Below are 13,632 nucleotides of genomic sequence, written 5' to 3' on the forward strand. Positions count from 1 at the left end.
GTGGGGACAGAGCAGGGCTTGTATAATTGAGTTTATTCTTTTGTAACTGTGCCCATAAATGAATAAATAAATAAAATGCCGTATCGCAGCCGCACAGCATCGAACATCACAGTCCACAAACATGTGACTGGCACTGGAATGTCTGAACCCTCAGCAGCATCCTTATGACAAAGCACCAGTTTGGGCTGTATGTGTGAGGACACACATGCAGATACATGACTGTGAACTTTAGGAAACTTACAATAAAAGCAAAACCAGAGTTTGTCCTTTGGAGAAAGAAAACACAGTGTTTGGACTCAGGTTCACACCTGTCTCCTCCACCTGCTCAGACCAGTGCAGGACCAGCTGAGCTGAACCTCTACTCTATGTGTAGTCCCCGTCAGCTGACGTCATATAATGTTGCGCGCGCATCATAATTACGGAAGTGGTGTCCTGCAGCCGTTCTGTTTGACAAAGACGAGGTAGCAACTGGTAAGCGAGCATTTACAAACTGTTCCCAGCATCAGCATGTCTGGTTGTTGCGTAAACGGTTGTACGAATCGCTATTCCACCGGCGGATTTAAGTTTTATCGGATTCCGACCGGATCACGGCCGTTTCAGAGCAACCGGCGCCGTCTGTGGCTGCAGGCCATTAAACATGTGGACTGGAAGGAGGACAAAACCAAAAATGCTCGAGTCTGCAGCGCCCACTTTATTTCAGGTAAGGTTATCTATGTACTGTGATTTACAGGAAAGCGTTGTTTACATTAGTGACTGTCTGTATGACGTAAGTACTAGTGAAATGCAGCTGAAGTTTGAGAAGCTGTCATTCATCTGAACTCTGACTCCCCTTGTATAAGCTAGCAGACTTTTTCTCTTTTCCTGCCTTTCCTATCTTCTTTTTCTCCTCTCCTTTCTTATGCTACGTTCCAGGTAACCCGTAACTCGTGTTTTTCCAACCTTCTGCCGGTGAAAATGCACTGGAATGGCAGTCAAACCTGTCACTTCCACCCGTGAACTCGTATTAGACGTACTCCCAGTTCCGAGTTCTGACGTCACGTAGCAATGACAGCCCGCGTGACTGCGGTGTTTACGGAGATTGTTTATTCAGGTTTTGCTCATACGTCACATGATCACGTGGTTTTCTGTTTACGACGCCATATTGGTAGGCAAGCTTTCCTTGGATCGTACAATTGCCCATTGTTGGTGATATTTCTCTTTCTCCTGTGTAGATCTACAGTAACACAAAGCTTTAAGCAGTGTGACCATGGTAACCACATGTGTTGCCGTTGGTTGCAATAATCGGCAAGACAAAAACGCCGGTAAATCCTTCTATAGATTTCCGAAGGATCCAGAACGGAGGGGGCTGTGGACTGCAGCCGTAAAACGCGAAGGCTGGCAGCCATCCAGCACCAGCCGAGTATGCAGCGACCATTTTATTGAGGGTAAGTGAATGCACTCAAACTCAAAGTAGTTTATGGCTACTCAGACGTTACCTGTATTTAGTTCAATAAACATGTACCGTAGGCACCCCACCCCTGCCGTTCTAAGTTTGGCTTTATTTTTAGATGTTTGTTCAGATGTTTAGACTTCCTTTATTCTTGTTCCAGGAAAAAGTGACAATCCTAAGTCCCCTGATTATGTGCCTTCGTTGTTTTCACACCTGAGATCCCCACAAAAAAGGAAGGCCAGAGAACATCTGGAGACCTTCAAAAGGAGGAGTCTTACAAAAACCAAAAGAAAAGAAGGTACCTAGCATATGGATTTGTATGTACGTAGGGGTCCACAGCAATAAAGCTTATCTTTTCCACATAATGAAGCTTGGAGGTGGTATCAAGGGCTCTGACAGTATCGCACAGGACAACGGTGCCTTTATCACAAGCAGACATACTTGCAAATAACAAAACACGCAAACACGAGTCCAAAGAAAAACACAATATAAAGCAACAGTTCTGACTTTCTGGATCTAGATAGCGTGCCTACAAATATGGTGGTGTAAACAACAATCACATGACCAGTGATGTCAGCTGCAAGTCCTGAATAGAGAAGTTTCATGTGACATATGCATACATTAAGTCTAGCTGCACGCACATCTTGGAGGCAGAAGTCACGCTGAGTTCATAACGTGGCTGCCTCCATATTCCTCTGACAGAACAAAGCAGTGGCTGCCAGTGTGAATAATGTCGTCATCTTGCAGTGCCGGGGGTTGTCAGAATAGAAAGAGCAGACAGAAAGATTTAATCTTCTATTGAATTCCTGCTGGTAAACATCCCTTCCACAAAAACTGGTGAAAGTTATGGTTGCAGGCATTAAGACGCAAGAACTGGTCTGAGGAGGAAATTAAGAATGCTCGTCTGTGCAGTGCACACTTTATATCTGGTAAGTACTTGAGAATTAGATCTACCATATCAAATTGTTTTCTGTGTTATAAAAGACCAGCATGATGTTCAGTTATTGAAAGTAGCAACTGTGTGAAAATGAATGAGTATAGCAGGAGTAAAGCAGTTGAAGTGTACAGTCACACTTGTTTACAATTTGTGTCAAATGCCAAAACTCGAACAGGAAGGCACACATAAATGACAAAACTTTCTCTCTCTTCTGTCTCTCTCTCTCTCTCTCTCTCTCTCTCTCTCTCTCTCTCTCTCTCTCTCTCTCTCTCTCTCTCTCTCTCACACACACACACACACGAGTGTGTATGTGTATCTGTTAAGTGCATAGTAATCATTCAAAGGTTACATTTTTTTTAAAAAATCACTTCTTTCAACTTTTTTAAAGTTTATTTCGGAGACTTTCGCTGGGTCCACTTTTTTTCTGGACATGTCATTCCAAACACAGGACTGTGATGTACAAGCTGATGTGGTAAGACCCAGTCTCACTGCCAGGTCCACCTTAAACATGATGGCTGCTGCATGGCTACAACATGAGCCGAGGCTGGAAAAAAAAAAAGGGATTGATGCATTAACTGAACTGTGACATAATGAACACATACAGTTTAACATTTTTTGCAATACTATTATATCTATTATATATTCATTATATTGAGACACTGAAGTTCATGTGTACATAAATTTAATGCCTCCTTCAAGTTCAATTACAACTATTAAAGGTTAACTGTTTTAGCTGGTAATTAAACTCGTTATCATTCATCGAATAAGTGGCAATGATGCTAGCTACATCTAATAACTGCTGCATAGTTATTTCCTTAATGACCCTTTCAGCATTTATGACAGGGCAGTATAAGTACCTGGGCAATAACTGAATTAGATTGTCTGTAACTGAACTGTGAATACACTTACCCTGCCATGCATGTGCAGTTAGCTGTCAGTATGGAGCCAGTCTTTTTATTCACACACACCCATGCCTGATAACACTTAGACTTTTGTCCCTGTCTTTGACTGGGCAAAACGTCCGCCTTCAGGAAACAAAAGTCACAGTTTTCAGCAGCTGGGTGAAAAAGAACTGACTGAACATGACCACATGCCACATAATTATAAGCATCAAGACTCTTGTAGGCTTTGAGATTTCGTGTGTGAAAACGCTCGGGGTATTTATCAAGTAGATGTAAATGTTTGGAAACTCCAAACTAGGCCAGCGTGGCGTATCATTCACCCATTCACTGGCAGGTAGAGAGTAAGGATCAGGGAGCTGTACCCTGGATGTCAGAGTTAGCTTATTCAAATAAGCTTCTTCATCAGCTTTGTCGAGGCTTTGTAAATAGCTTTTGACCTGCAGCGATGCGTTAGCGGCCATTGTTCACGGGCTCGTGTTTTTGCCTCAGAGTTGTGCGTGCATCTTAATGACGTCACTGTTGTTAGTAAACATCAAAACTCATCTATAGTCAAATGCAGCTAAAGTTTGATAAGCTGTTATTCATCTGAACTTTGACACCTCTAGTATAAGTTAGCATACTTTTTCTCTTTTTCCTGTCTTTCTTATCTTCTTTTTCTTCTCTCCTTTCTTTGTATACATGATTGTAATTAAGCATTTACATAATGACTTATATTGCGACTGATCACTTTGTATGTTTGATATGAAAAGTCTATATTTATAATGTAAACTGTGCTGTTCTAAGTTAAGAATAAAAAAAGTTTGATAAGCTGTTGTTGGTTTTGGCTAGTAGCTTGCTAGGCTAAACAAACGTGTTTGTGTTTTATTTTTGCAGGTGAGGCGTCATTGGACTCTACTAGTCCTGATTTTGTGCCATCTGTGTTTATGTTCACAAAACAAAGGCAGAACCCAAAACCAAAGATGGACAGGTAAGATTAGAGCTGCCCTCCCCTCACTCATTTTTTGTTTTATTTGTTTTCCTCTCTTGCATAAGCTTTGGTGCTTAGCGTTGTACCGAATTCTACTCCCTGCCGATCTAAGAAAAAACTACAGCAGAGTGTAAATTCAGTCCATTTTAAAGAATTCCTTATACATTTGTTAAAGATAAATTCCAGTGATTTAAGAACTAAACTATACTAAAAATATTAATGCCATTGATCATTAAACAATGTTTATCTGTCTGAAATGTTTTAAAACTAAGATGACTGCATAAGCAATGAAATACCAGCAGGGATTGCTTTAAAAACAGAGTTGTATTCTTTATTTGAAATAGGAAATGAATTTATTGTCATGAAGAAGGTTATCACAAATGTATGTGTCGACCCTTGCTACATGACGTCAGTGGTCAAGTGATTTGTGTTTAGGTGGCCACGCGGTTACGAGCATAATTGAACTTCCGGTGAATTTTGGTGTGTTAAGTGTACCTGTTACCAGTAGGTTGTGTTGTTTGCGGAGACGCTAGTTTTAGTTGTTAGTAATATTTTGATTTACAACGTTTCACTATGAGCAAGTTTCGTGTCAAAGAGAGGTGGTGGACGTATCAACGCGTGAAACTGACCTCCCTCCACTGTTGTGTTCCCTTTTGTACTAACTCGTCGAAGTACAACAGTATTCTAAGTTCCCATAGTTTCCCAGCGGATGTGTCTGTTAGAGCCGAATGGATGGTGAGGGTCCGGAGGGGCAACTTCACCCCAACCAACACAAGCCATGTTTGTAGCAGGCATTTCAAAAAGGAAGATTTTGATAATAAACCAGGGAAATTCAGAAGGTTAAAGAAAGGGACCGTTCCTACTCTGTTTTCTTGGAATAATTTTCAAATACCTGCACCAAGGGTGAGAGTGTGTGAGCGGAGACCCAGAGCGGAGAGGGCCCCCCCTGTCCATGAAGAGGAGGTGGAGGTGCTTACCCTTCCACCGGACCATGATTACTGTCGGACCACAACAACAAAGAGCGCACATCAGCTGGCTGAGGAAAAGGATGCACTGGATCCACAAATTCAGGCGCTTCAGCTGCGGAGTTGTTTTGGACTAAAGCGCTTTGCAGGATCGGACGAGGACATCCGATTTTACACCAGGTAAGACATAATGAAGGTGTTTTTGAATGACAGAAAGTTGATGTCTTGTACCATATTATTAACAGTGATGGACGAAAAATCACACAAGTCCTGTACACAGACGGGCTACACATGGGCCAGATCAGACGACTACACTGGGACACATTTAAAATTAGATTAGATTATTCAAAAAATATTAGATTAGATTATTTTAGATTAGATTATTAAAAAATAACAGATTAGATTAGATTATTTTAGATTGGGTTATTTAAAAAATGAGATTAGATTAGATTGGATTATTAAAAAAGATAAAGATAAGATTATTTTAAATTATTAAAAAAATACAAATTAGATTAAATTATTTTACATTAAATTATTTTTAAAAATTAATTTAGATTAGATTAGATAGAACTTTAATGATCCCTTGGGCAGAGGCCTCGGGTTCATGTTAAGTTTCCTGTTCAATAAACTGTGTTAAACTAAATAATTTATTAATGGGGGGGCCATGGTTCAGGTGGTAGAGCGGGTCGTCCAATAACCGAAGGGTTGGCAGTTCAAATCCCGCTCTGTCCTAGTCAGTCCATTGTGTCCTTGGGCAAGACACTTCACCCTCCCTGCCTCCAGTGCCACTCACACTGGTGTATGAATGTTTGGTGGTGGTCGGAGGGGCTGTAGGTGCAAATTGGCAGCCACGCTTCTGTCAGTCTGCCCCAGGGCAACTGTGGATACAGATGTAGTTTACCACCACCAGAGGGAGAATGTGAGAGTGAATGAATAATGGGTCAATAATGTAAAGCACTTTGAGTATCTAGAAAAGCGCTATATAAATCTAATCCATTATTATTATCATTATTATTATTATTTAGGCGGGAGGGGAGGTGGGAGGAGACGGGAGGAGGAGTAGCTGTGTTGGGGTGTATAGGAGATAGAAGCACCAGAACACCTCTGTCCCAGGGGGGTTCTATATGTTGGGTAGAACGCATACTTTGTCTTTTTAATTCTACTATTCTTTTTAATCAAAGTTCGTTTGTTTGTTTTTTTGTTTTTTTTTTTAAAGCTATTTACACTCTGTATTTATTGTTGCTGTGGTTGTGACTGTTTCTGTAGAGCGGTGAGCATATTTTTAATTTTCCCTTGGGGATTAATGAAGTAAATCAATCTCTCTCTCTCTCTCTCTCTCTCTCTCTCTCTCTCTCTCTCTCTTCATGTTTAATACAGGTATGAATAGGTCTCATTAAGTACTGTCACATGACACGTTACAATTTACAGAAATGCAATTTGGAAGCAAAAAAATACTTTAATTACTGCTGTGTGAAACAGGGACTCAAAATAAACATAATTTTTTTTTTCGCTTCATGCAAATGTACAAAATATGCTGTTCTCATACGAAACTGATCCTAAATGAAACATAGGGCTTTAGCTCTGATGTTAAACTACAACTGCGATCAATATTGGATAAAAATGTTGAAATGATAAGTTTTTATGAACACAAATCTGTTGTGACATGGGGACAGCAGTTTGTACCTTTGTTGAGTACCAGAATAAAAGACTTTGACTGGAACTAAAACACTAGAAATATGCTCATAATCTTTTATTTAACTTTCATATTACAACTGAAGTGATATATACCGCTAATAGTAGAACATATTTGACAATTAACTGGATTGCACATAACCTTTCAATATTCTTGTACAGTTGAATAATTAGTTCCTACAGATTCACAGACTTAAAATATCACTGATTCAAGCAAGAACCAATATTATTATTAAAGTGCATTTACATATTTTCGTCTTTTTTTAGGCTTCATTTTATATTGATCAGTAGGCTTGGAACTTCTGATACTGAAACTTTGTAAACAGTTCCACAAAATAGAGTTCTTAAGCTAAAAAAAAAAAATGAGCCCATTTGAGAAATGATAGGTGAAACCTTAATTTTTGATACTGATGTTCACTTTGGCTGGATGTGGCCCAAAAGGTAAAGTGTTACTCCACTATAAGTCCACCTTACAAGAGTATTTGCCTTCAAGTGTACATCAGATATCAAAAGGAAAAGTACTGTAATAATAACATAATGATTTGGTGAAGCCCAAACATGTACTACCTACAGCCCTCAGTCAGATGTTTAGACTCAACCATTCGTTAAGTCTTTTCTTCATGTAAAACAAATGTAGTAGACCTTGTGTAACTAAATTACCCTACCATGACTAACAGTGTTATTTTTATGTATTTTGTTTGACAGATTCCATTCTTATGACCACCTGATGGCCTTCTGGAGGCTCATCGAGCCAGCTACATCAAAGATGATCCGTGTAACAAACGCCAAAGAAGCATCGGTCTCTGTGGCAGAGAAGACAACATCATACAAATCAATTAAGTTGCTGCCCATAGATGAGTTCTTTCTTTTTCTTACGTATCTATCAACTGGAAGCACACAGACAGAGCTTGGCCACCAGTTCAACATCCATCGGACAACAGCCAGCAGAATCATCACATCCTGGGCCAACTTTCTTTACTGTCTGCTGGGAGCTGTGTGTATCTGGATGACACCTGAAGAAATCACAGCCAAACTGCCTCCTGAGTTCAAGGATTACGCAGACACTCAGGTCATTGTTGACACTACAGAGCTGCGGTGCCAAACTCCATCCTCACACTGTACCTTCAAGGCCATGATTGGTATGGCACCACATGGTCCTCTGACATTTGTTTCTGCGCTCTATGGGGGCTCTATCAGTGACCGTGAGCTCTTCAGTCTGTCGGGCATCATACCTCTCCTGTCTCCTGACATGGCTGTGATGGTGGACGAGGGCTTTCAGGTGGACGACCTTGTGCCAGGAAAACTTCATAGGCCTGCGTTCTGCTCCAACAAGGAGCAAATGGCAGCACATGACATTCTGGAGACCCAGTCAATCGCGCGGCTACGAGTTCACATTGAAAGGCTAGTAAGGCGGGTTAAGGACAACAAACTTTTTGATACTGTAATCCCTCTGTCTATTTCTGGGAGCATTAACCAACTTTTCACCGTAGCTTGCATCTTGTGCAATTACCAAAATGGACCTCTAGTCAAAGACTGAAGAGTACACAAGATACACAAGAGCCAGGTATAAATCTGACTGTTTGCTTCATGGTTGGCGGCTCCTCTTCCTCCTTTACCTTTTTTTTTTTTTTTTTTTTTTACAAATATACTGATTCACATCACAATTTAGTTTTGCCTTACATCTACTGACTTGTATTTTTTGACTCGTCTCCCTTCATGTTGTTTAATTTCCCTTAAGTAGGCCTGACTCATTGAATATTTGTTTAAAATCTAGCAGTACATTGGTGTGGGTTCATTTTTGCTGTGTACATTTTAAGTCAAGTGGTCAATTCAAAAAATGTTACACTTCTGTTTAGCTCATATTTTCTGATTAATAAGTTACTTGACAAATTTAAATGAACTTAAAGCAACCCACTTGAAGGCCTCACATTATAATGAGAAATCCACAAGAACAAGACAGTTCTCAGAAGTCATTGTTTACTGATAATTCATTTTATTCAGGGTTCGTACACACCGTGTATATGTAAATAAAAACTCAAAGTAAATTCAAAGGTTATTATATCAGAACAGAGAAAACTGAAGAAAAAGTGACTTTTCAGTAAAATATACAATGAACTGAACATAAACCCAGTGTGTCCATCCACTGTCATTGATCCAACTCCATGGGTTTTACTGGTGAATCAATGTTGTAGAAGATGACAGTGTTTCCATGGTAACTACAGAGCCTCTGAACATCCAAATGAGTCATATCTGATGACTATGAAAAGATGACAACGCACATTTTACACCAATTATTTACTTTTAATTGTGGCTTAACGTTTTCTATGCTCCTGACATTTTGTTTAATGCTTTAGCTCGCAATATGTTTATGAATATATTTTTTGTGCTAACATGGAAGAAATAAATGTATCAACAAGAACATGTGTTTTAATTTTTTTTCTTTCATGACAAAATTTTGATGATGATGATGATGGGAAATGAAAAAGTAAATGATCCTATGTCTTAAAAATGTGAATATTTATGTCTGCTGGGATTTAACTTTGTTAGTTTGTTCTGTCTAAATATGATGGAAACTGAAGCCTCGTGTCTTTTAAGAAGTGATGCTGACGCTGAGGTTCTGCACCTGATTTCTTTTAAAGCCACTGGTTCTATATATTTAATATATATAAACTGACAGGATGGGAATGGCAGTGTTAATGGGGAAAAAATAATACAAAATTCTACTGAAGAACCTGAACGACAAAGCATCAACCTGCACAGACGTATGAAACATCTGCATGATGGGACACAACAGAAGGGTATGTGATTCTTTTCATAATTCTATTTCACTTCTGAAACGAGCTTCTATAGTTGAGATCGTCCTTTATTTGTCCTATGATTACCCCACGACCCTGAGATTAGGAGTGTCACGCTCTGCCCACTGAACTAGTCGGGTGGATTTAGTTTTGGGTTGGGTTTTTTTTCCTAATAAAGCTTTATTGGAAAACTACAACCTCAACTTTAGATAATTGCTTCCCTTTTGAAAACACTCAATTGATAAAGAAAAAACAAAAACATATTTTTAAAATTGCCATGTAATTTGTGGCGTATCAGTGTTTATTAATCGATCAATCGATTAAGTAAACCTTAAATTAATCCTTGAAGAATCGTTCCGTAGTTTTAACATCACCGCAGCAGACTGGCCTCTGAAAACGGCAAAATAAATATTTGATTCGTGCAAAATACTCAACTATATCTACACACGTCAGGGGGAAGAAAGTCGCCAAACGCATAAAAACACCAACAATTCGTCAGTATGCATTATGTAATAATGTTCGATAGGCGATGGAGGATTACTTTGGATTATTCTATGTGGTTATTGCGGTTATTTTTACGTTATTTTGAGGAGCTTTTTGGCAATTTGTGTTTACGTTCCATGACCTCTGACCTTGGAGACGCCATTTTCCTCTCTTGGTTTCCGGACCCCACGAGGACAGGTGAGGGTAATGAGCGTTCCCGAATATAGAATATCAAAATGTGGTAGAAAAAAAAAATCTCAGAGCTACATAATTCAGTTGGTACAGTTAGCTAATGTTATCAACAGGCGAATTAGGGTAGTGATTATTAATTTATTCATAAAAACAGTACAACACTTTTTGGAATATGCGGAGTTCCAGAGCGGAAGCTAAGCTAAATTAGCATGGTAGCGGTTTTTCTCTGTTTGTTTTTCCTTTGCGTTTAAAAGTGTGCTTGTGGGAAACTGGTCATGAGAAGCTGGTGTATTGATGTTCAGTGTTTTATGCAGAATAAATTCCCGTGTCGGTGAGGCAGAAGTTGTCCACGTCTCAGTCTCCACCGTCCACAACAGGAGTTAGCAGCCAGTACTCACCGGCCGCACGCGCACCTGCAGAAGCTCTGACAGATGGAACCGGAAGACAAAACACAGAACTGCTGCAGAACCTGAGAGGACACCGCATCAGCCAGCAGAGATACTTCACAGACCTATGAGGCATCTGCATGAAGGGATACAACCCAAAGGTATGGGATTCATTTTATGATTCTATTTTACATCTGAAATTAGCCTTTAGTAAAGACCATCCTTTATTTGGAGCTTAATGGGACAGAATAATCACACCCAACTGAGGCTCGAACCCATAACCTGAGATCAGGAGTTTTATTACTCTCGATTGAACTAGTTCTATGGAAAAGGATTAGGGCCACTGGGGGGAAAAAAAGTCCGATATATGTCTTTATTATGAGAAAAAAAGTCAGAATTCTAACTTTTTTTCTTAGAATGATAAAAAAAAACAAAAACATATATATTGGACCTTAATTCTTTATTTTTATAGTGGCCCTAATCCTCTTCCTTAAACTAGTCAGGAGAATTTGTTTTCCTTTTTTTTTTTTTTTTTTTTTTTTCCGCAGAACTTCAAACACTGCAGTTTGAATGTTAGAAAATTGCTTTCCTTCTGTAGCTGAAAAAACGCTCAATAAACGAAAAAAAAAATAAACAAAAAATACATATAAATAACTCCACGCACTTAAAATACTGTCATGTAGTTAGCAGTGTGTCGATATTATCTTAATTAATGAGTTAATTAAGTGAACCTTAAGTTAATTCTCAAATTATTCCTTGTACAGTAAACTTCTCCAGGATCATATGAAAATACACAAAATTGCAGTAGATCAGTGTTTTCAAGAGCAAAATATTTGTTTAAATAGTGCAGAAATATTTACCATGCAATAATAACAAATACCCAATGTTCTCAAGTTTTTCTAGTGGAAAATCTGGAAAAATGGCTTTGGCAATTGGGTGAAGTCAAGGGAAGGTTCACATCTGATTTAAAAAATTAAATTACTATAATCTACACCAAACGTATATTTTTGGGTAGGTAATTACTTATATTTTTAGGAAAATGTATTTTGAAATGAGAAAAAAAAATTGTGAGAAAAAATTTGAGGAGTTTTGAGTGTGAATGTGTGGAAAGTGACAAAGTTTCCTGCCGTCGTTCTGGGTTTATTTTATAAACTCTCATAAATTAACTAAAAATATTCCAAATACATTGATATTTGACTGTTATATTATTCATGACATATGTTTAAAATTACATGTTGACATTGACATGTTTAAAATTAATAAATGCATATATTCATGCAAAATACGTTTGAATATAATATTATTATTTTTATGTTGTAAAATGGTAAATGGACTGAACTTATATAGCATTTTCTACACCTTCATGGTGCCCAAAGCGCCTTACTATTCCTCACATTCACCCATTCACACACACACACACTCATACACCAGTGGGCGGCTGCTGCCATGCAAGGTGCTGCCTGGCCTTACTGGGAGCAATTTAGGGTTCAGTGTCTTGCCCAAGGACACTTCGACATGTGGACAGTCGGAGCCAGGATTCGAACCGCCGGCCCTTTGGTCATTGGACGACCCGCTCTACCAACTGAGCCACAGCTGCTCATTGGTTAAAGGCAAAAAACATTTTATCAAACCTAAATAGCAAGAGTTTTGACAAGTGGCAGTGTCACGGATGGACAACAAAAATAAATATCAAATTAAACATTTTTTATTTCAATTATCAATATCATATACTTTTTTTTTTTTTTTTTTTTTTTTTTTTTTTTACAATTCAGGGTGTCCCAATAAATGTATACACACTTTAAATAATTGTAAACTATGTGTTTATTAAAATTCATTTAATTTTCAAAATGTAATAAAATTTCCAAACATCATTTTATTTGTTTTGTCACCGCCTGTTCTCAAACTGACGTCCGTTCTGGTCCAGACTATGCTGACAACAGCAAGCAATGGAAGCGCACACATCACCAAACAGTCCCCTTGGTATTTGTGTGCATTCACGTTCAATGGCCGCTCTCAATTCCGTGACTTTTGCAGGTCTCATAGTGTAGACTTTGTCTTTTAGGTATCCCCATTAAAAAAAAAAAAAGTCTAGTGGTGTGAGGTCTGAACGCGGAGGGTATTCAGCGAAACCCCTCCGTCCAATCCACCTGTTTGACAAGTTCACCAGACCTCACACCGCTAGACTTCCAGTGTCTGGACCAGAACGGACATCAGTTTGAGAACAGGTGGTGACAAAACAATAAAAGGATGATTGTAAATTCTATTACATTTTGAAAATTAAATGAATTTTAATAAACACCTACTTTACAATTATTTAAAGTGTGTATACATTTTTTGGGACACCCTGTATTGTAAAAAAAAGTATGTGATATTGATAATTGAAATAAAAAATGTTTAATTTGATACTTACTTTTGTTGTCCATCCGTGACACTGCCACTTGTCAAAACTCTTGCTATTTAGGTTTGATGAAATATTTTTTCCTCTAACCAATTTTTAGGTTGTAAAATACAGGGTTTAAAATATACACTGAATACATTTGAGGATGAAATTGTCAGGAACTTCACTTAGGAGAACTTTGTAACTCTTGCAAAAAATAGATGTTAATTTCTTTTGTCCATCTGTGACGCAGTAGTTTTTAATATTTTTTTTACTATTTGAAACTAAATTTTGCCCTTTGAGTATGTTTAAGATGGCATTTAGACCTTTACAATGATGTGGAATATTTGTCTTAAAGTTGTCTGGTTCAAAAGTTATGAATTAAAAAGTAGTAGGTGGTCCATCTGTGATGCCCTTGGCCTCATCCAATTATTTTAGGAAGGTGACAATATATTACCCTTTGGCTTTTTCACTTATTCTGTGGTAAAGAAACTTAATCGGTATGAC

At 38.3% G+C, this 13,632-nt stretch overlaps 1 protein-coding gene across 1 annotated transcript; it reads left to right on the plus strand.

Annotated features, from left to right (window-relative positions):
• The first annotated feature begins 570 nt into the window (after window positions 1-570).
• On the plus strand, window positions 571-9,012 carry LOC115436698 (uncharacterized). Its single transcript, XM_030159613.1, has 5 exons — window positions 571-1,424; window positions 1,590-1,727; window positions 4,142-4,235; window positions 5,138-5,380; window positions 7,598-9,012. Exons 1-5 carry the CDS (start codon window positions 1,247-1,249, stop codon window positions 8,427-8,429), a joined length of 1,485 nt encoding a protein of 494 aa, XP_030015473.1. The 5' UTR covers window positions 571-1,246; the 3' UTR covers window positions 8,430-9,012.
• Window positions 9,013-13,632: the final 4,620 nt, after the last annotated feature.

Source organism: Sphaeramia orbicularis, chromosome 17 (assembly GCF_902148855.1).
Source record: "Sphaeramia orbicularis chromosome 17, fSphaOr1.1, whole genome shotgun sequence".
In the NCBI taxonomy this organism is placed as follows: domain Eukaryota; kingdom Metazoa; phylum Chordata; class Actinopteri; order Kurtiformes; family Apogonidae; genus Sphaeramia; species Sphaeramia orbicularis.